Source organism: Sinocyclocheilus grahami, unplaced genomic scaffold (assembly GCF_001515645.1).
Source record: "Sinocyclocheilus grahami isolate Dianchi unplaced genomic scaffold, SAMN03320097.WGS_v1.1 scaffold719.1, whole genome shotgun sequence".
Classification (NCBI taxonomy): Eukaryota; Metazoa; Chordata; class Actinopteri; order Cypriniformes; family Cyprinidae; genus Sinocyclocheilus; species Sinocyclocheilus grahami.
The window spans coordinates 876,860-901,888 of record NW_015505898.1 but is presented as its reverse complement, the minus strand read 5'-3'; the positions used below and the strand labels follow the sequence as shown (position 1 = coordinate 901,888).

General features: G+C 35.5%; 1 protein-coding gene across 1 annotated transcript in view; it reads right to left on the bottom strand.

Annotated features, from left to right (window-relative positions):
- Positions 1-343: 343 nt before the first annotated feature.
- The window catches only part of LOC107560301 (acyl-CoA synthetase short-chain family member 3, mitochondrial-like), a gene marked incomplete at its 3' end in the record, with an annotated part of 38,228 nt that continues 13,542 nt past the window's right edge, over positions 344-25,029 (bottom strand). Inside the window, exons 8-12 of the mRNA XM_016244440.1 lie at positions 24,071-24,222; positions 17,911-18,014; positions 2,677-2,772; positions 2,437-2,500; positions 344-425 (exon numbers count right to left, since the gene is read on the bottom strand). Of these exons, the coding sequence (XP_016099926.1) occupies positions 344-425; positions 2,437-2,500; positions 2,677-2,772; positions 17,911-18,014; positions 24,071-24,222 (498 nt within the window). The remainder of the gene's footprint in view (positions 426-2,436; positions 2,501-2,676; positions 2,773-17,910; positions 18,015-24,070; positions 24,223-25,029) is intronic.

Below are 25,029 nucleotides of genomic sequence, written 5' to 3'. Positions count from 1 at the left end.
GAAGCACAACTGCTTTCAACATTGATAAGAAGAAATGTTTCCTGAGCAGCAAATCAGCATATTAGAAGGATTTCTGACAGATCATGTAACACTGAAAATTCAACTTTGCCACTGTAGGAATAAACTACATTTTAAAATACATGAAAATAGAAAAGATCTTCTTTTAAACTGTAGTAATATTTCACAATATTACTATTTTAATGTATTATTTCATCAAATAAATACAGCTTTGGTGAGCATGAGAGACTTTTTTCAAAAACATTACTGGGCAAAAGTTTGGACTAAGTAAGATTGGTAGTGTATGTAATTGTAGAGCACATGGTGAATGTAGCTCAACTCTTACAGGGAACTTAGTGAAGTACAGCTCCTTAAACAGCATCTGATTCTGCCAGAGACTGAGAGCTGCCCCCGGAGGCAAAGGAAGCCTGATGAGAGAAGAAAAAGAGACGCTTTTAGAGAAAAAAACATTTAAGATGTGACCTTGCTCTTCTTTGAACCATCAAAGAACAGGATGTTTTCAACCTTTCAGGGTCAGAGAATGCTTTTAAGTAGGGATGCACCGGTATCGGGCCCGATACTGAGCTATACCCGATACCAAACACCGATACCACACAGCATGTGACAAGTGCCATATTCAGACAAAGAAATGCCGACAACAGACAGCAAAATGGGGTTATTAGAGATTAAAGATGTCTACGAAGTATATGTACGCAATGAATATAAAACATTCAGTATTAATGCCTGTATAGCTGATTTGCGCCAGCTGGTAAGCAAATAACGCTGAGTGGATTGAGCGTGCGGCGGCGCAGATGCGCAAGCTTGTCGAGTGAATATCCCTTTCTCACAGACATCACTGGAAAGTTTGTAGTTCGGTCAGATATGTCAAAAAGATGTAAGTGAAACAATGCACATGTTACTTAATGGTAGAGAGAGAGAGAGAGCGCGCACTTCTGTTGTGTGATCTTTATTGATGTTCGCTCACTTAGCACGCATCATTTGGATTAAAACTAAATCGTAAAAATAAGACAATTTATAGGGGCATTCACTATAAACGTCATTTATTTTCACCATTAAGCATACACGACTTTCTGGCGAAAGTGAAACTAACAGCCTGTGTGAAATGCGCTAGGCTGTACTGTACTTGTTCCTCTGATTCGGCACCATTACAAATACGTGCACGCGTGTTTTGCTTGCTTCATGAGTGTTTCTGCATTATATGAGTGGCTTTGGAAAATAAATCGCTGCACGTTTCAGATGAAAAACCGCAACTTCTATTTATGAAAATGTCACAGTTTTATTTATAGAGATTTATAGCGAGTGGTTCCCTGCATTATTAAATTGTTCAGAGACGTTTGACTGTATCTATTTGATAAATGAAGTTAACCAACTAACATTATACATACTCTTTTGGTCTCTGTACCCAATATTTAAAAAATTTACAAACGCAACGAACAAAATATTGGTGTCGGTACTCGGTATCGGCAAGTACCAAAAATAAGAGTATTGGTATCGGGCGAGTACTGGAAAAAGTGGTATCGGTGCATCCCTACTTTTAAGTATGAACGTAAGTGACAATATTCAGAGGAACAAAAAACTAAAAAAAGGGGGGGGGGGAAACCTTTCTTGGACGGAAACATTTTTAGGAATTTTTTAGGATTGTAGAACGGAATATTAAATGAGTATTTCACTCAGAAATGACAATTCTGTCATTATTTACTGACCCTCAAGTTGTTCCAAACTTGCTTGTCTTACTTTCATCTGCATAACATTTTGAGAAATGTCTGTGTTTTTTCTCTCTCCATACAACAGAAGTCAACAGGTAACCAAACTGTTTGTTCACCAATGTACTTCAAAATACTTTTTTGTGTGTTCTGCAGAAGTCAGTCAGTCATTTCTTGTTACATTAGTATAATCAATTATATATTAAAATGACTTTTTACTCTGTATTTTACTGTGCTTGTGCAATGCATTTCTGAGGAAAAGGGGATCTTTAAAAAAATGTGAGATGGGACTGGATGTATCCATCTGAAACTGACTGGACTGTGAAACGTGCTCTCTATATGGCAGGTGGTTGAAAGCAAGAGTTTGGTATTGTCAAGGGGTGTAACTTGTTACATTTCGATGTGATCATGAATTGTGCATTAGGAAAGTAAATGGGGTCAATTTTCATTTTATGTTCACTTTTTTTCACAAATAGTTTTAAGCAGTAACAATCATGTTCCAGTTAGGATATCTTGATGCATCATGACATATTTATCGCTCAGCCCTAAAAGAGAGTATGTCAGAGCAGTGGGCAAATACACTGAACTATTTATGCAGGGTATGCGGGTTCATATCTAGCCTGATCCTATTAACGTTCTCCATTCCTCATAACTTTCTGCCCCCTTCCTACTGTCTCTATCAATAAAAAAAGAGGAAAGGATTCAAATAACTCACTTTACCACAATATTTCCAAGAGTCCTTGGTTTCACCTGTTGCATTTCATCATCAATCACTGTCACTATGAGACAAAGATAAAGAGCGTTTAATTACTTCAGTCATTTATTGAACTATCCAGCTAAAAATTGTCAATCAAAAGGAACTCTAATACATAATAAGAAATAGTTTGTAATAAACAAATGATGAGTCGTGCACATGTGCCACACCAAGCCTGCCAATGTAGAGGAGGAATCTCACCGTTGTATCCGGGCACGGCTTTGCCAGCTGTACCAGCAGGGGGAGTGAGTGAGCAGCCCAGACCAACACAAGACGCAGTGATGGAAGAGCCACTTTCTACAACACAGAGAAACCATAGTGATGAGAGCTGCATAAGCAGGTCATGACTTATGTTAAGTCACAAACATAAGCTAATTAACATATGATCGCCTATATTTGCATATCAATTAGTATTTATTATTCAGCAACTTTGATGGGGTCTAGCTACTCATTTCACATGCAAAGAGGTTTACCAATCAGAAAAGAGGCCATTAAAAGGTTAGTTCACCCAAAAATGAAAATTAGCCCACAAATTACTCACCCTCAAGTCATCCTAGGCGTATATGACTTTCTTCTTTCAGACGAATCCAGTTGGAGTTATATTAAAAATGGTCTTTGATCTTTCAAGCTGTTTTATGGCACTCAGCGGGTGTTGCATGCATCAGTCCAAAAGAAGTTAAATAAAAAGCACCCATCCATTAAAAAAAATGTGTCAACAAGTGTCTCACATGGCTCCGGGGGGTGAACAAAGGCCTCCTGTAGCGAATCGATGCGTTTTTGTAAGAAAAATATCCATATTCAAAACCTAATAATCACTGTAATGTAGCTTGTGCCAACAGTCCTACACGGAAGCAGTTCCGGGCGGATGAAGTATGAGTGTGAGAGCCGTGTGAGACACTTTTTTTTAATGGATGGGTGCTTTTTATTTAACTTCTTTTGGACTGATGCATGCAACACCCGCTGAGTGCCATAAAACAGCTTGAAAGATCAAAGACCATTTTTAATATAACTCCGACTGGATTCGTCTGAAAGAAGAAAGTCATATACAACTAGAATGACTTGAGGGTGAGTAATTTGTGGGCTAATTTTTCATTTTTGGGTGAACTAACCCTTTAACCTATAGCAATCTTAAAGGTGCAGTAACCTGGTTATTTCAAAGGGTCATAGAGAGGATAGAAAATGATGATCTAAAATCTAAACATTACATGAAAAACTAATAACACAGAATATGCAAATAAGTATCTAATTGAAAAATGGAAATGTTTCCTTGGCAACTAACCGAAACGAGTAATAAGTCGAAGTACTAAAATGACTAAAACTGAAATAAAATAAATAGAAATATTAAATCAGTAAAATAGAAAATATTAAATGAAAAATGGAAATTGAATAGAGCATGAATTAGAAATTAACAAATATTTTTGTAAAAAAATTATTTAAAAATGATGATCTAAAATCTAAACATTACATGAAAAACTAATAACACAGAATATGCAAATAAGTATCTAATTGAAAAATGGAAATGTTTCCTTGGCAACTAACCGAAACGAGTAATAAGTCGAAGTACTAAAATGACTAAAACTGAAATAAAGTAAATAGAAATATTAAATCAGTAAAATAGAAAATATTAAATGAAAAATGGAAATTGAATAGAGCATGAATTAGAAATTAACAAATATTTTTGTAAAAAAATTATTTAAAAAAATATTAATCTATTTGAATGTTCAGTTCTTTTTACATCATAATGTTAAATTAATGATCAAACTGTCATAACTTGATCTTCCGGTGAAACAGCTAACTTCTCTCTGGTGATGTATGCAGGACTTATCCAATCATTTAGCTTTCTTAAACCCCACCCCTTTCTCACAATCCACTGCGAGACTGTATTCAGATTTGCCTAATTTATCCAATCAGCAATTTATGGATTGAGCCACATCCCTGTTTATTTCTCTCTTTTTTTTTTACACATTTGTTTCCTCAGATGTAGGTCCCAAGACAGAAGCTGTTACATCGCAACCCGATGGTTAGTTTAACATATTTATAGCTAGTCATCTCATATAACATCCAGTTTAATGACAGACGTTTCAAGAAAACTCAACCACCCCCATTTAGTACTAAGGTGTTTTACATTACAACAATGCAACAGCGCATATTAAGTATGTACTGTAAAACACTGCATTGACCCAGCATTCACACCTGCGTTTGTGTGCTTGCATAAATTACATGACTGGCTTATAAATAAACATCATCATCAAAAGTGAAAAATTCTTCACAATCGGTAGACGACAGCATGACAGAGCAAAGCGTTCACAAATAGAACACAGACTTGTTCGTCATCCGTCTCTGAGCCAGATGCTACAGGAGAGCTGTGAACAGCAAGAAGAGAGAGAGAGAGCGAGAGTAACTGGTAAAAAGAGAGAGAGATGGAGAGTGAGACAGAAAACTGTTGGCATCGCAGCGTGTGGCACCACGAGTCTGTCTGCTGCTGCCATATGCGAGTAATGCAGAAAACTCAAACGATATTTTCACAGGTGACACACAGCGTGTAGACGCACACACAGAGAGCGGGAAGTGTGTCTGAATATTCACGGATTAGCATTTAGGTCATTTATTTACACCATGTTGTTCCAAACTCGTATGACTTTCTTGAAATTCTAAAGAATGTGCAGGTCATTCATTTCCATGCAATTATAATGCACGGGGACTGGACCTTTCGTGTGTCTAAACATGCTAAATCACTTTAAAAGCTAGGCTGCATCTCAAGATACCTACTACTCTGCTATTTAGGCAAAAAGGTGGTGAAAAACTGTATTTATGTCCAAATTCAAAGTATTCTTAAAACTTTTTCTTAAATTTTTATAATCTGAAGAACCTTTTTTCGTCCCAAATAACCTTTTGTGAAACAGAAAGGTTCTTCAGATGTTAAAGGTTCTTTATGGAACCATTTAGACAAAAAGGTTATTCTATGGCATCGTGAAGCACCTTTATTTTTAACAGTGTACTCGGAGAGTATGCCATTAGGGGCAGTTCACACAGCATTTTTGGGTTTAAAAATGCAAGATATAGGGCAGTGCATTGACAAATTACACAAAGCCCAGAGACACGTAAGTTAAAAGCTGTACTTATTTTAACTTCAGTGCCGCATTTTTAGATTGCCGTGACAAAAGACATGAGGCGCAATGGTAAAAACATCTGTCTGGACATCTAGCATGTTTACTTTGTCACATATTAATAGTGGTCCAGTTGTTAAAGGATTGTTTTTCTGCACTTGCATGTGTTGTAATGAATTTTTTAAGTCTAAAAAAAAATTAGAAAGAATAAATTGGCTGATATCACACTGATAAATTCAAAATTTTCATGGCCGCATTCAAATTAATTTACTTGTTTTCATGTGGATTATATTAGTACACTAATACGTTTTAGGGGGCGACTGCAGGCACAGCCCATCACAAGTGGTTGATGAGACTTGTACACTATACTTCACATCTTCTGAAGCCATTCAATAGCTTTCTGTTACAAACACACCATCATTTTAAGTCACTATTTATTTATTTATTTATTTTTGCAGTACTGGTAAAATACAACATGTTTAATTGTAAGGGTCAGAGAAAAGATGGAAAACTACAACTACGAGTTTTGGGTGCAAAAAAACTTTAACACTAAATCAATGAAGAGGAACGAGTAGGTGTGCTTAACCCAGTTAGTTCAATTTTGGTGGAAACTGCTAATTTATTCCTTCTGAAGTTCATGTTCTACCCTCACCTGTTTTTCAATGTTATTGCCAGCCACTTGACGTCACTGACGTTGATTTAGCAGACTGATAAAGTTTACCAGAGTCAAAAACTGACAGACTGTGACAGGGTTCAAGCGCACACGACGGCCAGCTCAAAGACGGGTGCCGACGCTCAGGGTCACGTTAAGATCATTAGTACAGCCAGCAGTCATTGCCACTTACTCCCAACTGGAAGCACACCAGTTGCCCAGCAACAGTAGTGACATCAGCAGCCCACACCACCAAGCCCCCCCACTCTTCACGGTAGGAGTTGCGTCTTAAAATAGCACACAGATTATTATCAGGTCTCAAAAGCCTTTCTTTCCTTTTCTGTATGTACTGGATGATTGTTGCCACAGAGAATAATAATTAAATGAGTGTGCATGTGTGTTAGAGATTGCAAACATTCTGATTCAAGCAGCATGCTACAAAAGGCTGTGCTATGTTGTTAATCTAGCCACTAAAGGTATTATTCATGTACTAGTAGTATTTATTAGTTATTTTTGTATTTTCATCCATTTTAAGTGTTAATCATTTTGTTGTGATTTCATCATTTAGTTTTTTTTCCTATTTATCTTTTTTTTTTTTTTTCAGGTTCAGTTTAGTTATTTTAGTATCTCAACTTCAACTTACTTCAGTTTGTTCTAAAGGCAACACGTATCTTTTTTTTTTAGGCTTAGCTTTTAAGTTTAAGTTTTTCATCTAATATTTTTACTTTATTTCAATTACCAAAAATTATTTTAATTAGCTTAACTTTTAGTTAACAATAACAACTGTGATTACTAAGTTATATAATAAAATGTAAGGATATAAAATTGAATTTCAACATTATTTTACCAAGCAAATTAAATCAATGATATTTTGACTGAACAATATTTCAGTATTATTATTTTGTTTGTTTGTTTGTTTAATTATCAGTATCAGTCGTCATTGGATATTTAATAGTACATGGTGATTTTGCTACTTTCTCTTATTTTTTTATTTCAATGACTTTAACAGACACTTAGGATTTTTTTTTAAACGCTATTATTTTAATAACAGTGTTAAATGTAATCTTAACCAAATCTCAAAACGAATATTCACTGTTCATACTGTACATTCTCATGTAGTCATGCCCAAATTTAATAATTTAAAATGACTTAATTTAGTTTTTAGCGTTTCATTTTTCATTTATTTAGACAAAACAGAAAACCATTTTAAAAATGTATATATGAAAATTGGCTTATTGGCCAGAATTACAATTGGCCTTTATGGGTGTTTACAATGGTTGCACAGTTTAAATACTGACCCATCAGCATTCAGAATACATTTTATAATAACCATTAAGTCCATCCCCAAGTTGAAGCATGCAAACGTGTGTGTGTGTGAGTGTGTGTGTGAGAGAGAGAGAGATTTTGTCACAGCAGCTTGACTTCTGATATTGCAATGCACGCATGAGCCTGGGGAGGTTTGAGCGGGTAATGACATAGATAATGAAGGTTCAAATCACTTCCACTTTATTTCAGAAAAGCTATCACATCAGTGCTACCAAACTGCTGTTACACGACACCTCATCAGCTCTTCTAATCAAATCTCGCTCTGTGCCGCTGAACAATTCAAACACGCTGTGGCATTTGTGTGTTTGCACGCCGAGGTGGAGATGTGGCTGTTGTTACAAGTCATCTAATAATATGACTCGTCTAGATGGTAATGCATAAGCATGCTTTTGATCACAAATTGGATGGAGACAGGGTGAAATTATAAATGGACAACAGGAAACACGCATACTCCGAGGACAGAATCATAGCCTCTCTGACCCTGTGCTCACACACATACACATTTTAAATTTGTGCCGTCGAATGACACAGAGTTTACCAGTACTGACTAAAAAAAGATGCATATGAGAGCGAGGGGAGAGGCAATTCAGTTCATTTTGTACAAACATTCTCTGGTCAAGCATGGCACCTGTTTATTTCTCAGAGATATTTATGAGCTGAATATGTTTTGCAGCCAGTATAGAACGAAGGTATAACCCAATTCATTATACATGTGATGGTTTATGCATCATGCTGGCAATAGGGTTTATGAATATCAAAAGAAGTGTCTGGTACATCAGACAACCCATTTCAGGCTTGCCAGAGAAATAAGGGCAACTTTAAGGTCAGGAACTAAGCATTGCGACATCCATAAACAAAAATAACCAACAGAAAGTTGCACCTTTTGCCATTTGCCAACTATTTTAGCGGAGCAAAAATAAACTAAAGAGTTGTTTCAATCAGCTTTATAATATTAGTTTTTCTAATAATTGGTTTACTGTTTTGAGTTATTTGCTTTCAGTGTATTACATTATGTGTCATTATGATTAATTTTAACTGCTGCCAGACTTGTGAATTTATTATAAAAAAAAGAAAAAAAGAAAATTAAATGAGATGAGAAATGAGTAAGCACTTTTTATTTGTTAAGTAGTCATTTTCACAAACTTGTAAAACATGCTGATTTTTCACATTACAAAATGGTTATTTTAACCCTCTGGTGTTTTTCGCATGGTGGTCAAAAATGACTTTTTTTTTTATATATGAATATATATTTTCCAAAAAATAATTTACTGTAAAACTGCATGAAAATCAAGTTGTGTTTCAAATTGTGATGGAACAATTAATCCATTCACATATTTCATTCTTTTTACATTGGAATGTTGAATTAATGATCAAAATGTCATAACTTCATCTTCCGGTGAAACAGCAAACTTCTCTCTGGTGACGTATGCAGGACTTATCCAATCATTTAGTCTGTTTAAACCCTGTGCCTTTCTTACAATCAACTGCAAGATTTCATTCAGATCTGCCTCTGGTGGACTGAACCAAGTCCCCACATTACGTTTATTTCTTCGTTTAGATAATCAGTTTCCTTGGATGTAGATCCCAAGATAGAATCTGTTTCATCATGACCTTAAGGTTAGTTCAACATATTTATAGGTAGGTTTAATGACAGACATTTCAAGGAAACTCTACCAATCCCCTTGTGTACTAAGAGATCTGTTACTGCCGCAACAATGCATGTTGTGCAAGTATGTACTGTACAACGCTGCACTGACCCAGCACTCACGCCTGCGTTTGTGTGCTTGCATAAATTACATGACTGGCTTATAAATAAACATCATCATCAAAAGTGAAAAATTCTTCACAATCGGTAGACGACAGCATGACAGAGCAAAGCGTTCACAAATAGAACACAGACTTGTTCGTCATCCGTCTCGGAGCCAGATGCTACAGGAGAGCTGTGAACAGCAAGAAGAGAGAGAGAGAGCGAGAGTAACTGGTAAAAAGAGAGAGAGATGGAGAGTGAGACAGAAAACTGTTGGCATCGCAGCGTGTGGCACCACGAGTCTGTCTGCTGCTGCCATATGCGAGTAATGCAGAAAACTCAAACGATATTTTCACAGGTGACACACAGCGTGTAGACGCACACACAGAGAGCGGGAAGTGTGTCTGAATATTCACGGATTAGCATTTAGGTCATTTATTTACACCATGTTGTTCCAAACTCGTATGACTTTCTTGAAATTCTAAAGAATGTGCAGGTCATTCATTTCCATGCAATTATAATGCACGGGGACTGGACCTTTCGTGTGTCTAAACATGCTAAATCACTTTAAAAGCTAGGCTGCATCTCAAGATACCTACTACTCTGCTATTTAGGCAAAAAGGTGGTGAAAAACTGTATTTATGTCCAAATTCAAAGTATTCTTAAAACTTTTTCTTAAATTTTTGTAATCTGAAGAACCTTTTTTCGTCCCAAATAACCTTTTGTGAAACAGAAAGGTTCTTCAGATGTTAAAGGTTCTTTATGGAACCATTTAGACAAAAAGGTTCTTCTATGGCATCGTGAAGCACCTTTATTTTTAACAGTGTACTCGGAGAGTATGCCATTAGGGGCAGTTCACACAGCATTTTTGGGTTTAAAAATGCAAGATATAGGGCAGTGCATTGACAAATTACACAAAGCCCAGAGACACGTAAGTTAAAAGCTGTACTTATTTTAACTTCAGTGCCGCATTTTTAGATTGCCGTGACAAAAGACATGAGGCGCAATGGTAAAAACATCTGTCTGGACATCTAGCATGTTTACTTTGTCACATATTAATAGTGGTCCAGTTGTTAAAGGATTGTTTTCTGCACTTGCATGTGTTGTAATGAATTTTTTAAGTCTAAAAAAAAATTAGAAAGAATAAATTGGCTGATATCACACTGATAAATTCAAAATTTTCATGGCCGCATTCAAATTAATTTACTTGTTTTCATGTGGATTATATTAGTACACTAATACGTTTTAGGGGGCGACTGCAGGCACAGCCCATCACAAGTGGTTGATGAGACTTGTACACTATACTTCACATCTTCTGAAGCCATTCAATAGCTTTCTGTTACAAACACACCATCATTTTAAGTCACTATTTTTTATTTTTATTTTTTTGCAGTACTGGTAAAATACAACATGTTTAATTGTAAGGGTCAGAGAAAAGATGGAAAACTACAACTACGAGTTTTGGGTGCAAAAAAACTTTAACACTAAATCAATGAAGAGGAACGAGTAGGTGTGCTTAACCCAGTTAGTTCAATTCTGGTGGAAACTGCTAATTTATTCCTTCTGAAGTTCATGTTCTACCCTCACCTGTTTTTCAAAGTTATTGCCAGCCACTTGACGTCACTGACGTTGATTTAGCAGACTGATAAAGTTTACCAGAGTCAAAAACTGACAGACTGTGACAGGGTTCAAGCGCACACGACGGCCAGCTCAAAGACGGGTGCCGACGCTCAGGGTCACGTTAAGATCATTAGTACAGCCAGCAGTCATTGCCACTTACTCCCAACTGGAAGCACACCAGTTGCCCAGCAACAGTAGTGACATCAGCAGCCCACACCACCAAGCCCCCCCACTCTTCACGGTAGGAGTTGCGTCTTAAAATAGCACACAGATTATTATCAGGTCTCAAAAGCCTTTCTTTCCTTTTCTGTATGTACTGGATGATTGTTGCCACAGAGAATAATAATTAAATGAGTGTGCATGTGTGTTAGAGATTGCAAACATTCTGATTCAAGCAGCATGCTACAAAAGGCTGTGCTATGTTGTTAATCTAGCCACTAAAGGTATTATTCATGTACTAGTAGTATTTATTAGTTATTTTTGTATTTTCATCCATTTTAAGTGTTAATCATTTTGTTGTGATTTCATCATTTAGTTTTTTTTCCTATTTTTCTTTTTTTTTTTTTTTCAGGTTCAGTTTAGTTATTTTAGTATCTCAACTTCAACTTACTTCAGTTTGTTCTAAAGGCAACACGTATCTTTTTTTTTTAGGCTTAGCTTTTAAGTTTAAGTTTTTCATCTAATATTTTTACTTTATTTCAATTACCAAAAATTATTTTAATTAGCTTAACTTTTAGTTAACAATAACAACTGTGATTACTAAGTTATATAATAAAATGTAAGGATATAAAATTGAATTTCAACATTATTTTACCAAGCAAATTAAATCAATGATATTTTGACTGAACAATATTTCAGTATTATTATTTTGTTTGTTTGTTTGTTTAATTATCAGTATCAGTCGTCATTGGATATTTAATAGTACATGGTGATTTTGCTACTTTCTCTTATTTTTTTATTTCAATGACTTTAACAGACACTTAGGTTTTTTTTTTAAACGCTATTATTTTAATAACAGTGTTAAATGTAATCTTAACCAAATCTCAAAACGAATATTCACTGTTCATACTGTACATTCTCATGTAGTCATGCCCAAATTTAATAATTTAAAATGACTTAATTTAGTTTTTAGCGTTTCATTTTTCATTTATTTAGACAAAACAGAAAACCATTTTAAAAATGTATATATGAAAATTGGCTTATTGGCCAGAATTACAATTGGCCTTTAAAAAATGACTTTTTTTTTATATATGAATATATATTTTCCAAAAAATAATTTACTGTAAAACTGCATGAAAATCAAGTTGTGTTTCAAATTTGAGGTTGATTTTTCAAAAAATGTATACGATTTCAGTTAGATTTTGCTTGGGCGCTGTTCCAAATGTTTGTACTAGATGAAATTTGCTTCCCATTCAACTCCATGTTTTCCTTGAATCTTCAGCAAAGAACTATATTGTAATGTACACCTTTTAAAAAAGCACTCTAACACAGCCAAGTCTAGGATAAGTAGGATTTTTTTGGTTTTTGATAAGAAGTCTCTTATGTTAAGAAGCATAAGAAGTCAGCAGAGAGGAATCATATCGTATCGTATCATAATGGTATCAATATCAGCTGATTTCAACAGATATTACAAAACAGCCGATACACAGGATCACACTTCATCTTAGGCTTTGTTCAGACATTTTTTTTTTTGGCATAATGGAACGAAATCCATATGTTTGTACTCTAAACAGCAAAAAAACCTTCTATGCCATTTTTACAAACCTGATCCAAACCTCATCCATATGTTAGGGATGCACCAAATGTTCGGCAACCGAAATAAGCGAAAAGACAGAATAACTTGTACCGAACAATGATATGACGCGATCAAATAGCAACCACCGCAGAGTGAGAGAAGCGCATTCTTTATTATGCAGCACACACGTCAGCAGTGTGGAAGCATTTAAACTGTCGGAGAAAGACGCAAAAATCATTACAAGCACCGACAACGAGAGACTGTTTAGTACTGCATCGCATGTCTTCAATGAGAAGATATTATATATATTTTCTAAAGTTTTAAAATAAGTCTCTTCTCAGCTTCGTCCCAAATAACCTTTTGTGAAACAGAAAGGTTCTTCAGATGTTAAAGGTTCTTTATGGAACCATTTAGACAAAAAGGTTCTTCTATGGCATCGTGAAGCACCTTTATTTTTAACAGTGTACTCGGAGAGTATGCCATTAGGGGCAGTTCACACAGCATTTTTGGGTTTAAAAATGCAAGATATAGGGCAGTGCATTGACAAATTACACAAAGCCCAGAGACACGTAAGTTAAAAGCTGTACTTATTTTAACTTCAGTGCCGCATTTTTAGATTGCCGTGACAAAAGACATGAGGCGCAATGGTAAAAACATCTGTCTGGACATCTAGCATGTTTACTTTGTCACATATTAATAGTGGTCCAGTTGTTAAAGGATTGTTTTCTGCACTTGCATGTGTTGTAATGAATTTTTTAAGTCTAAAAAAAAATTAGAAAGAATAAATTGGCTGATATCACACTGATAAATTCAAAATTTTCATGGCCGCATTCAAATTAATTTACTTGTTTTCATGTGGATTATATTAGTACACTAATACGTTTTAGGGGGCGACTGCAGGCACAGCCCATCACAAGTGGTTGATGAGACTTGTACACTATACTTCACATCTTCTGAAGCCATTCAATAGCTTTCTGTTACAAACACACCATCATTTTAAGTCACTATTTTTTATTTTTATTTTTTTGCAGTACTGGTAAAATACAACATGTTTAATTGTAAGGGTCAGAGAAAAGATGGAAAACTACAACTACGAGTTTTGGGTGCAAAAAAACTTTAACACTAAATCAATGAAGAGGAACGAGTAGGTGTGCTTAACCCAGTTAGTTCAATTCTGGTGGAAACTGCTAATTTATTCCTTCTGAAGTTCATGTTCTACCCTCACCTGTTTTTCAAAGTTATTGCCAGCCACTTGACGTCACTGACGTTGATTTAGCAGACTGATAAAGTTTACCAGAGTCAAAAACTGACAGACTGTGACAGGGTTCAAGCGCACACGACGGCCAGCTCAAAGACGGGTGCCGACGCTCAGGGTCACGTTAAGATCATTAGTACAGCCAGCAGTCATTGCCACTTACTCCCAACTGGAAGCACACCAGTTGCCCAGCAACAGTAGTGACATCAGCAGCCCACACCACCAAGCCCCCCCACTCTTCACGGTAGGAGTTGCGTCTTAAAATAGCACACAGATTATTATCAGGTCTCAAAAGCCTTTCTTTCCTTTTCTGTATGTACTGGATGATTGTTGCCACAGAGAATAATAATTAAATGAGTGTGCATGTGTGTTAGAGATTGCAAACATTCTGATTCAAGCAGCATGCTACAAAAGGCTGTGCTATGTTGTTAATCTAGCCACTAAAGGTATTATTCATGTACTAGTAGTATTTATTAGTTATTTTTGTATTTTCATCCATTTTAAGTGTTAATCATTTTGTTGTGATTTCATCATTTAGTTTTTTTTCCTATTTATCTTTTTTTTTTTTTTTCAGGTTCAGTTTAGTTATTTTAGTATCTCAACTTCAACTTACTTCAGTTTGTTCTAAAGGCAACACGTATCTTTTTTTTTTAGGCTTAGCTTTTAAGTTTAAGTTTTTCATCTAATATTTTTACTTTATTTCAATTACCAAAAATTATTTTAATTAGCTTAACTTTTAGTTAACAATAACAACTGTGATTACTAAGTTATATAATAAAATGTAAGGATATAAAATTGAATTTCAACATTATTTTACCAAGCAAATTAAATCAATGATATTTTGACTGAACAATATTTCAGTATTATTATTTTGTTTGTTTGTTTGTTTAATTATCAGTATCAGTCGTCATTGGATATTTAATAGTACATGGTGATTTTGCTACTTTCTCTTATTTTTTTATTTCAATGACTTTAACAGACACTTAGGATTTTTTTTTAAACGCTATTATTTTAATAACAGTGTTAAATGTAATCTTAACCAAATCTCAAAACGAATATTCACTGTTCATACTGTACATTATCATGTAGTCATGCCCAAATTTAATAATTTAAAATGACTTAATTTAGTTTTTAGCGTTTCATTTTTCATTTATTTAGACAAAACAGAAAACCATTTTAAAAATGTATATATGAAAATTGGCTTATTGGCCAGAATTACAATTGGCCTTTATGGGTGTTTACAATGGTTGCACAGTTTAAATACTGACCCATCAGCATTCAGAATACATTTTATAATAACCATTAAGTCCATCCCCAAGTTGAAGCATGCAAACGTGTGTGTGTGTGAGTGTGTGTGTGAGAGAGAGAGAGATTTTGTCACAGCAGCTTGACTTCTGATATTGCAATGCACGCATGAGCCTGGGGAGGTTTGAGCGGGTAATGACATAGATAATGAAGGTTCAATTCACTTCCACTTTATTTCAGAAAAGCTATCACATCAGTGCTACCAAACTGCTGTTACACGACACCTCATCAGCTCTTCTAATCAAATCTCGCTCTGTGCCGCTGAACAATTCAAACACGCTGTGGCATTTGTGTGTTTGCACGCCGAGGTGGAGATGTGGCTGTTGTTACAAGTCATCTAATAATATGACTCGTCTAGATGGTAATGCATAAGCATGCTTTTGATCACAAATTGGATGGAGACAGGGTGAAATTATAAATGGACAACAGGAAACACGCATACTCCGAGGACAGAATCATAGCCTCTCTGACCCTGTGCTCACACACATACACATTTTAAATTTGTGCCGTCGAATGACACAGAGTTTACCAGTACTGACTAAAAAAAGATGCATATGAGAGCGAGGGGAGAGGCAATTCAGTTCATTTTGTACAAACATTCTCTGGTCAAGCATGGCACCTGTTTATTTCTCAGAGATATTTATGAGCTGAATATGTTTTGCAGCCAGTATAGAACGAAGGTATAACCCAATTCATTATACATGTGATGGTTTATGCATCATGCTGGCAATAGGGTTTATGAATATCAAAAGAAGTGTCTGGTACATCAGACAACCCATTTCAGGCTTGCCAGAGAAATAAGGGCAACTTTAAGGTCAGGAACTAAGCATTGCGACATCCATAAACAAAAATAACCAACAGAAAGTTGCACCTTTTGCCATTTGCCAACTATTTTAGCGGAGCAAAAATAAACTAAAGAGTTGTTTCAATCAGCTTTATAATATTAGTTTTTCTAATAATTGGTTTACTGTTTTGAGTTATTTGCTTTCAGTGTATTACATTATGTGTCATTATGATTAATTTTAACTGCTGCCAGACTTGTGAATTTATTATAAAAAAAAGAAAAAAAGAAAATTAAATGAGATGAGAAATGAGTAAGCACTTTTTATTTGTTAAGTAGTCATTTTCACAAACTTGTAAAACATGCTGATTTTTCACATTACAAAATGGTTATTTTAACCCTCTGGTGTTTTTCGCATGGTGGTCAAAAATGACTTTTTTTTTATATATGAATATATATTTTCCAAAAAATAATTTACTGTAAAACTGCATGAAAATCAAGTTGTGTTTCAAATTTGAGGTTGATTTTTCAAAAAATGTATACGATTTCAGTTAGATTTTGCTTGGGCGCTGTTCCAAATGTTTGTACTAGATGAAATTTGCTTCCCATTCAACTCCATGTTTTCCTTGAATCTTCAGCAAAGAACTATATTGTAATGTACACCTTTTAAAAAAGCACTCTAACACAGCCAAGTCTAGGATAAGTAGGATTTTTTTGGTTTTTGATAAGAAGTCTCTTATGTTAAGAAGCATAAGAAGTCAGCAGAGAGGAATCATATCGTATCGTATCATAATGGTATCAATATCAGCTGATTTCAACAGATATTACAAAACAGCCGATACACAGGATCACACTTCATCTTAGGCTTTGTTCAGACATTTTTTTTTTGGCATAATGGAACGAAATCCATATGTTTGTACTCTAAACAGCAAAAAAACCTTCTATGCCATTTTTACAAACCTGATCCAAACCTCATCCATATGTTAGGGATGCACCAAATGTTCGGCAACCGAAATAATCGAAAAGACAGAATAACTTGTACCGAACAATGATATGACGCGATCAAATAGCAACCACCGCAGAGTGAGAGAAGCGCATTCTTTATTATGCAGCACACACGTCAGCAGTGTGGAAGCATTTAAACTGTCGGAGAAAGACGCAAAAATCATTACAAGCACCGACAACGAGAGACTGTTTAGTACTGCATCGCATGTCTTCAATGAGAAGATATTATATATATTTTCTAAAGTTTTAAAATAAGTCTCTTCTCAGCAAGGCTGCTTTTAATTGTACAGTAAAAAAAAGACCCCCCCTCCAAGAACGGGGTCTGATGGCCAAAATTATTATTTTACTAACTTATTAAGTTAAACTGTGCTTTGTTGGTATAATGTCTGCTAGAATGTAAAAAATGTTCAGTGTTAAATATTTTTTAATTGATTTGTTTTCTTTGAAAAGCAAGACAAAACAGTAAAAAGCACATTTTGGCTTTTTAATTTATGCAATGGTGAAAAAGAAATTGGCTAAATACATGCGGGAAAAAACTTGAAAAACCGTGTTCAGTATTCGGCCTTCGGCCCAGTGTTTAATTCTGTTCGGTTTCGGCTTTGGCCAAGAATTTTCATTTCGGTGCATCCCTACCATATGTGATTTGAAAACCAATTCAAATGGGCTTGACATGTAGAGTCCTCTCTTCTCACAATGACAGCTAACAGCTGTTACAGAAAAAACATTTCTTGGTGTATGGCAACCGATATAGACATATAAATCAAATGACAGTGAACAATTAGCCCTAAAGACTGAATCTGAAAAACAGATCTGAAATCAGTGTGAACAATGCCTTAAAAGACAAGTATTAAGAAGCAGGCAATAGGAATGAACCAGAGCGTAACTCCAAGGCAGTGACTCACCAGTTTGCCACCAGTGATCCATCACTGGAACTCCAAAACTCCTCTTGGCCCATTGGAGGGTCTCTATATCACAGCGTTCTCCAGCAACAAACAAGTTTCTCAGCCTGCCGAAAGAAAAATAACAGCTCTTAGAAAGTCTGTAAACTTCAGAGCAGCCTCATGTGTCCCTAAATACTAGCAAAGAAATGCAGGTGTGCATTAAATATTTACTGAACTCATTCTTGTAGTAAGGAAACAAGAAGCACTGACAAGCAGTGATTGGAAGAAGCACAGCAGGTGTAAAGGTGAGGATTCACTGTTCCTGTCATCAAACTGCCCACATTCCTCAAACAAGAAATGGATTACAACGTAGCGGGGTGACCACATCACATAAATCCTTTCATCTGCTCAAGCTTACAGTAAACTACCCCTGTAATACCGTAGAGACACTCACAAGGGAGCAAAGGACAGTCAAAACATCTTTTCATCATTGAGGCATGTTTGAAATGCTAATGCTATGAATAGTGAGCGATTCGATTGATTTGGTAGCTTGACAAGCACAAGCTAAGCCGGAAAGTTGATTTATTTTCAGACTGTCTTTGCATTAAATTCAAAATGTTAAAATGACTAATGTTATCATTAAAAATAATAATAATAATTTAAAAAGGCCTCATAATGAAATATATTTCTTGCATTTCTAATGTAGGCCATTATCAAAATTATTCAGAGAATTTAACTTTAATTTATTCATTAACTAACTCATGAAAAAGAGGCACTGATGGTTATCAAGACAGGATAATTCACTATATTGTGTGAAAGTGTACTTGGGCAAAAAGGTTGCGCTACAACTTCTGCATTTGCAATAAAGACATCCGTTTGCAACAGTGTTTGTGTTTACAAATCCACGGATGTATTCAGGAATCCAGGTGTGCATATCTAATGCAGCGACCTTCTGCAGGTGTGCTTTAACATCGGTCTTATGATCTTGGCGAGGGAGCAGATCCTGATGTCGCTGCTGAATCTCTGAGCTGGAAAATTATATTGAGTGGAGTCGTGCCATCTGGCACGCATTTAAACCCACACTGAGAGCCGTAGGTTATGGTGCAGATGCGCGAGACACTCCTGGACTGAGAGCCTGTGCTTTTGTGTGAAAGTCACGCACTGCATGGCTCCTTTGGGTCGAGCTAAATTGCCCTTTCTTCTGTTTAATATTTGCAAATGTCTTTTGTACTTGTGTCTTTTAAGTAAAAACATAATAATAATAATAATAATAGAAAAAAAGTGGGTTATATATTCATTAAGGGTCATTTGAAAGATGCATAGCATAATAATAGCAGATTGAGCCAGAGCAAAATAAAGCCAATTTCAAAGGAAATAATGCCCGAGTATTTATTTGTCTAGTAAAAAAAAAAATAGAACTTCATAATTGCTACTATGATTTGCATAAGTGCGAAAAAACTAGTGATTTTTATGCAGCATAAATATTCACGAGGTCTTAAAAAATGTAAACAAGCACCATCTAGTAAATGACAATCCCTATTATGCTATGATTGGACATTAATGAGAATGCTATAGTATTTTCTGATCTAGCTGGGTCCGCTATGCTGGTAAAATTGTTTTCAAAGGCAGATAATATATATTCATGGCTATATTTAATTTACATTTACATTACATTTAGTCATTTAGCAGACACTTTTATCTAAAGCGACTTGCAAACGAGAACAATGGAAGCAATCAAAATCAACAAGAGAGCAAAGATGTGCAAGTGCTATAACAAATCTCAGTTAAAATTCTATTGAAAATTCTTGGCCGAAGCCGAAACCAAACAAAATGAAACACTGGGCCGAAAGCAGAATACAGAACACGGTTTTTTGAGTTTTTTATAAGTTTGTAACGTAAATCTGCATGATTATTGACTCCGGTTATGAGTAAACAATGAACACGTCAAGTGTGATACAAGTAAGGTTTTATTAACTACATAAACACTTAAACTAGTCTAACACTTATGATCTTGGCGAGGGAGCAGATCCTGATGTCGCTGCTGAATCTCTGAGCTGGAAAATTATATTGAGTGGAGTCGTGCCATCTGGCACGCATTTAAACCCACACTGAGAGCCGTAGGTTATGGTGCAGATGCGCGAGACACTCCTGGACTGAGAGCCTGTGCTTTTGTGTGAAAGTCACGCACTGCATGGCTCCTTTGGGTCGAGCTAAATTGCCCTTTCTTCTGTTTAATATTTGCAAATGTCTTTTGTACTTGTGTCTTTTAAGTAAAAACATAATAATAATAATAATAATAGAAAAAAAGTGGGTTATATATTCATTAAGGGTCATTTGAAAGATGCATAGCATAATAATAGCAGATTGAGCCAGAGCAAAATAAAGCCAATTTCAAAGGAAATAATGCCCGAGTATTTATTTGTCTAGTAAAAAAAAAAATAGAACTTCATAATTGCTACTATGATTTGCATAAGTGCGAAAAAACTAGTGATTTTTATGCAGCATAAATATTCACGAGGTCTTAAAAAATGTAAACGAGCACCATGTAGTAAATGACAATCCCTATTATGCTATGATTGGACATTAATGAGAATGCTATAGTATTTTCTGATCTAGCTGGGTCCGCTATGCTGGTAAAATTGTTTTCAAAGGCAGATAATATATATTCATGGCTATATTTCATTTACATTTATATTACATCTAGTCATTTAGCAGACACTTTTATCTAAAGCGACTTGCAAACGAGAACAATGGAAGCAATCAAAATCAACAAGAGAGCAAAGATGTGCAAGTGCTATAACAAATCTCAGTTAAAATTCTATTGAAAATTCTTGGCCGAAGCCGAAACCAAACAAAATGAAACACTGGGCCGAAAGCAGAATACAGAACACGTTTTTTTGAGTTTTTTCCCGCATGTATTTTGCCAATTTTTTTCACCATTGCACAAATGAAATACCCAAAATGTGCTTTTTACTGTTTTGTCTTGCTTTTCAAAGAAAAAATCTATTACAAAACAACAATTTAAAAATATTTAACACTGAAAATTGTTTTACATTCTAGCAGACATTATACCAACAAAGCATAATTTAACTTAAAATTAAGAAGTTTTTTTTTGGCCATCAGACCCCCTTCTTGAATCAGGCATGTATTTTTTACTGTACAAATAAAAGCAGCCTTGCTGAGCAGAAGAGACTTCTTTTAAAACATTAGAAAATATTACAGATCCCAATTTGACCACTATGTTATAATAAATGTATTAACCAAGCTGTTGAAATTATTATTATCATTATTATTCTTACTTTTTATTTTATTTTACAGAACAACAGTAAAATTACAATACTAACATTTATGAATGTTGATGGAGTTCTTGCTTTTTCCTCAACTTTTCTTTTGGCGCAAACGCACAGGAAGACCTCAGCGCTTCTTTTTGTTGACAGCAGATTTATAAATGAGTCGCATGTATCGCATTCTCACGTGCCTTGTAAAAAATCATAAAAATATGACTGAGCAACTGACGATTAACACCGTTTTAGCGTATATTATCCTCACGCTTTGGACTTTGAACAATGGTTAACAAGCAGAACCGCAGCGAGCTCGTGCAGCGCTGTCAGAATACGTGCAATGTGTGCGTGTTTTAGAAAACATGAGGTTCTGCAGTTTATTTACTAATTGTTTAAGGCCATTTTGCGATTTCAATCATCATACAGTAACCAGCAACAATCACCCCTTCCTCTTCTCATCGAAGACATGTGATGCAGCACTAAACAGTCTCTCGCTGTGTGATTGTAATGGTTTTTGCATCTTTCTCGGACAGTTTTAAATGCTTCCACACTGCTGACATGTTTGTTGCATTGCGTCTCTCACTCTACGCTGGTTGCTATATGATCGCATCACGTCATTTTTCGGTACAGTTTATTCGGTCTTTTCGCTTATTCGGCCAAACAACGAAAGAGCTTTATTTGTTATTTTCGACCGAATATTTTCGGTTACCGAACATTCGTTGCATCCCTAATGCTTTCCATATTAAACACTGTAACTTATTTTTCCTTTTCTTTAGTGTGTTATGTAGCTATTTGTGCATGTATAAGATCTGCAGAGTTACAAAACTCAAAGGATTTATTCTATCTAAAAGAGAAGGCTGATCCAGACTGGGCTAAAACGTCTCATTCAAACACACCCCCACATATCTACCTCACTATGTGGAAATATTTGCATAATGCCGCCCAAATGTTCACGCAAAGAAAGAAGTCGTGGTTTCAGGAACCGCAGTAGTGTTGATGCAGCCATGTCAGGGAGACGCTGTGTGTTTCTGTGCGAAAGCAAAAGCACTTTATTTGGCCTTCTGGAAGTAGATGCAATGAGGAATCATTGGTTAAGATTTATTTACAACAGAACAACACAACCTAGATGTTTGAATTTGTGCAACGCATTTTATGGACGACAGTTTTGTGAACCTAGAAGAGGTGACAATCTGGTGCTTATTCTGAATCAGCTACTGTAAGTATGTTTTCTTAATAGTTTAAGTATTTGCTATTGACTGTTCAAATGTGGAGTTTTGCGCCGTGTAGAGTATCGCATCGTGTGTGTGTGTGTGAGAGAGAGAGACAGGGTCACATCACAGTGGAGTCAGCTTTCTTAATCGTGGCTTGTGTACTGCAAATACATACGAGCATCATCACTGTGTCTGTCACGCGACTCTGCTCCACTTTCGGGTTTGAACTGATGGTAAAACTAAGGACATTATTTACTGTTTTACATTATGTTGAAAGCTGAAGCTCGTGATTATGGTAAGGGGCGTTACATTTCCGACGCGTGCTTGTGGTGTTCGGCCAATCACAATGCACTGGGTCAGCTGGCCAATCAGAGCAGACTGCGCTTGTCGGAAGGAGGAGCTTTGTTAAAAAACGATGCGTTTGAGAGAGGCGGGGCACAGAGGAACTACAATAATGTACAGTATTTGAAAAAGAATGTGTTTTTTGAACATTAAAGAATGTCAACATATTCTGTTACACCAAATACACCAAATAATGATCTTTAAAATAGCATCATATGACCCCTTTAACATTAATAGCCATTTGTTGCCAATTCATGTCCATTTGAGATCTCACCCAATCAGCTAATAAAGAAGCCTGACTTTTGTATGGGAAAGAAAATATTCAGACTAATAGCCTGGTGTCCAATAAATAATTCACTACTTTTTGAAATATAACCAGACAAACAACGCAACAGTAATGTATAATACTGTACACTTTTACTCGATAAAAACAAAAAACTGCACCAAGACTGATATTTATTTATAGAGTGGTCCCAAAGTATTTAGACACATCGGCCACAATTACAACACACAAAATGTTGCATTATGTAATAAAACACATAGCATTTATTGCCAAGACATAGCACAATAACACTTTTCAAAGGAAATATTTCACAAAATGAGGTTTGTTAGGTTGCAAAATATGAAGCAATACAGATAATGTTCAAAATGAAGACAAAAAGTCTTAGGATACTTTCTTGTTGTCAAATTTGTTAAAATAATTAGAAAAAGTGGTTCAGAAAAGTTAGGTCTGAAGAAAGCAGCATTATTTGCCACTTGATATTAGCTAATGCAATGGCATTCAGATATTCTTTAGGGTGACTGAAGTGTCCAGTATATTTTTGGGACCACTGTACAGTATATTCACTGGCGGCCAAAAGCTTGAATAATTAAGATTTGCTTAATGTTTTTTAAAAGAAAAAATAAGAAATGTTTCTTGAGCAGCAAATCAGCATATTAGAATGATTTCTGAAGGATCATGTGACACTGAAGACTGGAGTAATGATACTGAAAATTCAGCTTGGCCATCATCAGAATAAATTACATTTTAAAATATATTCAAATAAAAAAAAGCTATTATAAATTGTAATAATATTTCACAATATTACTGCTTTTACTGTATTTTTGATCAAATAAATGTAGCCTTGGTGGCCATAAGAACCTTCTTCAAAACATTAAAACAAAAAATCTTAATTATTCCAAACATTTGGCCACATGCATTTATATACACAAAGAGGTGACAAAAATGTAGGTGATGCCTGTGTAGTCACCACTGACAGAAAAATAAAATACACTTTTTATAGATGTTTTGCTGCATATGTTACATGTTGTTAGCTATTATGCGAACAGGTACAGATTTGTGGTTACCTGCTGAGCGGATACTGTTTGCCGTGTTCTGCCTGAGGGTCTTGTTGGCGAATGGCTCTGATAGCAGTGGGTGCGGTAAACATGGAGGCTGTCCCATGCTCAGACATCACACGGAAAAAGGCCCCAGGGTCCGGAGTCCCCACAGGTTTGCCCTGTGGAAACAGCAACTGCTTATAGCATCTGAATGCATAAATGATAGACCAATATCTAAAAAAAACAAAGAAAAATGGATTAATATTAGGATTAATGAATATTATGCAATGTTTAAAAAAAATGTATCTAACAAAATGAGAAGAGTTTTTGGAAAAATGTCCTAGAGGAAGTCGCAGCATTTTATTTCCCTACAGAAGATGCTAAAGTTCAATATTTTGTGCAAACCTTTGTTGCAAATATAACAATTTTTCCAACATTTTGGAAGTGTACAGGTGTCAGACTGGATCAGCATGGGCATTTGCAGTGGTGGGGAAGTGAATATTAAATCAAGGATGTGTTTGAAGTGGAGAGTGACTTGGAAAGGTGCCTGGGTGGCAGATGGGCCAAACGTATGGCAAAGAAACAGAATAATACTGTTGCAGAGCGATTGCACACTCAAGTAGCATTACACAACAATGAGCTGTTCAAATATTCATGTTTCTGCCATGCTTCTCAGAGAGAATGCTCTCAAAACTAAGCAATGTTTTCATTTATAGTGGGGACAAATCAAACGGATCACACACGAATCTCTCCTCTTGTTTCTAGAACAGTGTTGTTGTGTATTTCAGTGAGGAAAAAAATGGCCAATCAATTTCAAAGTTATGAGAAAGGCTTAGATATGTCTTAGGCAAGCTTTGAACGAAGAAAACGCATAATTATTGTGACATTTAGGAGTTGTTATAGAAACAAAAATATAAGGTCTACGTCTGATGGGTTCCAAAAAAGGAAAGTGAAGGGAAAAAACAATGTCTGGCAAGGAATAATTG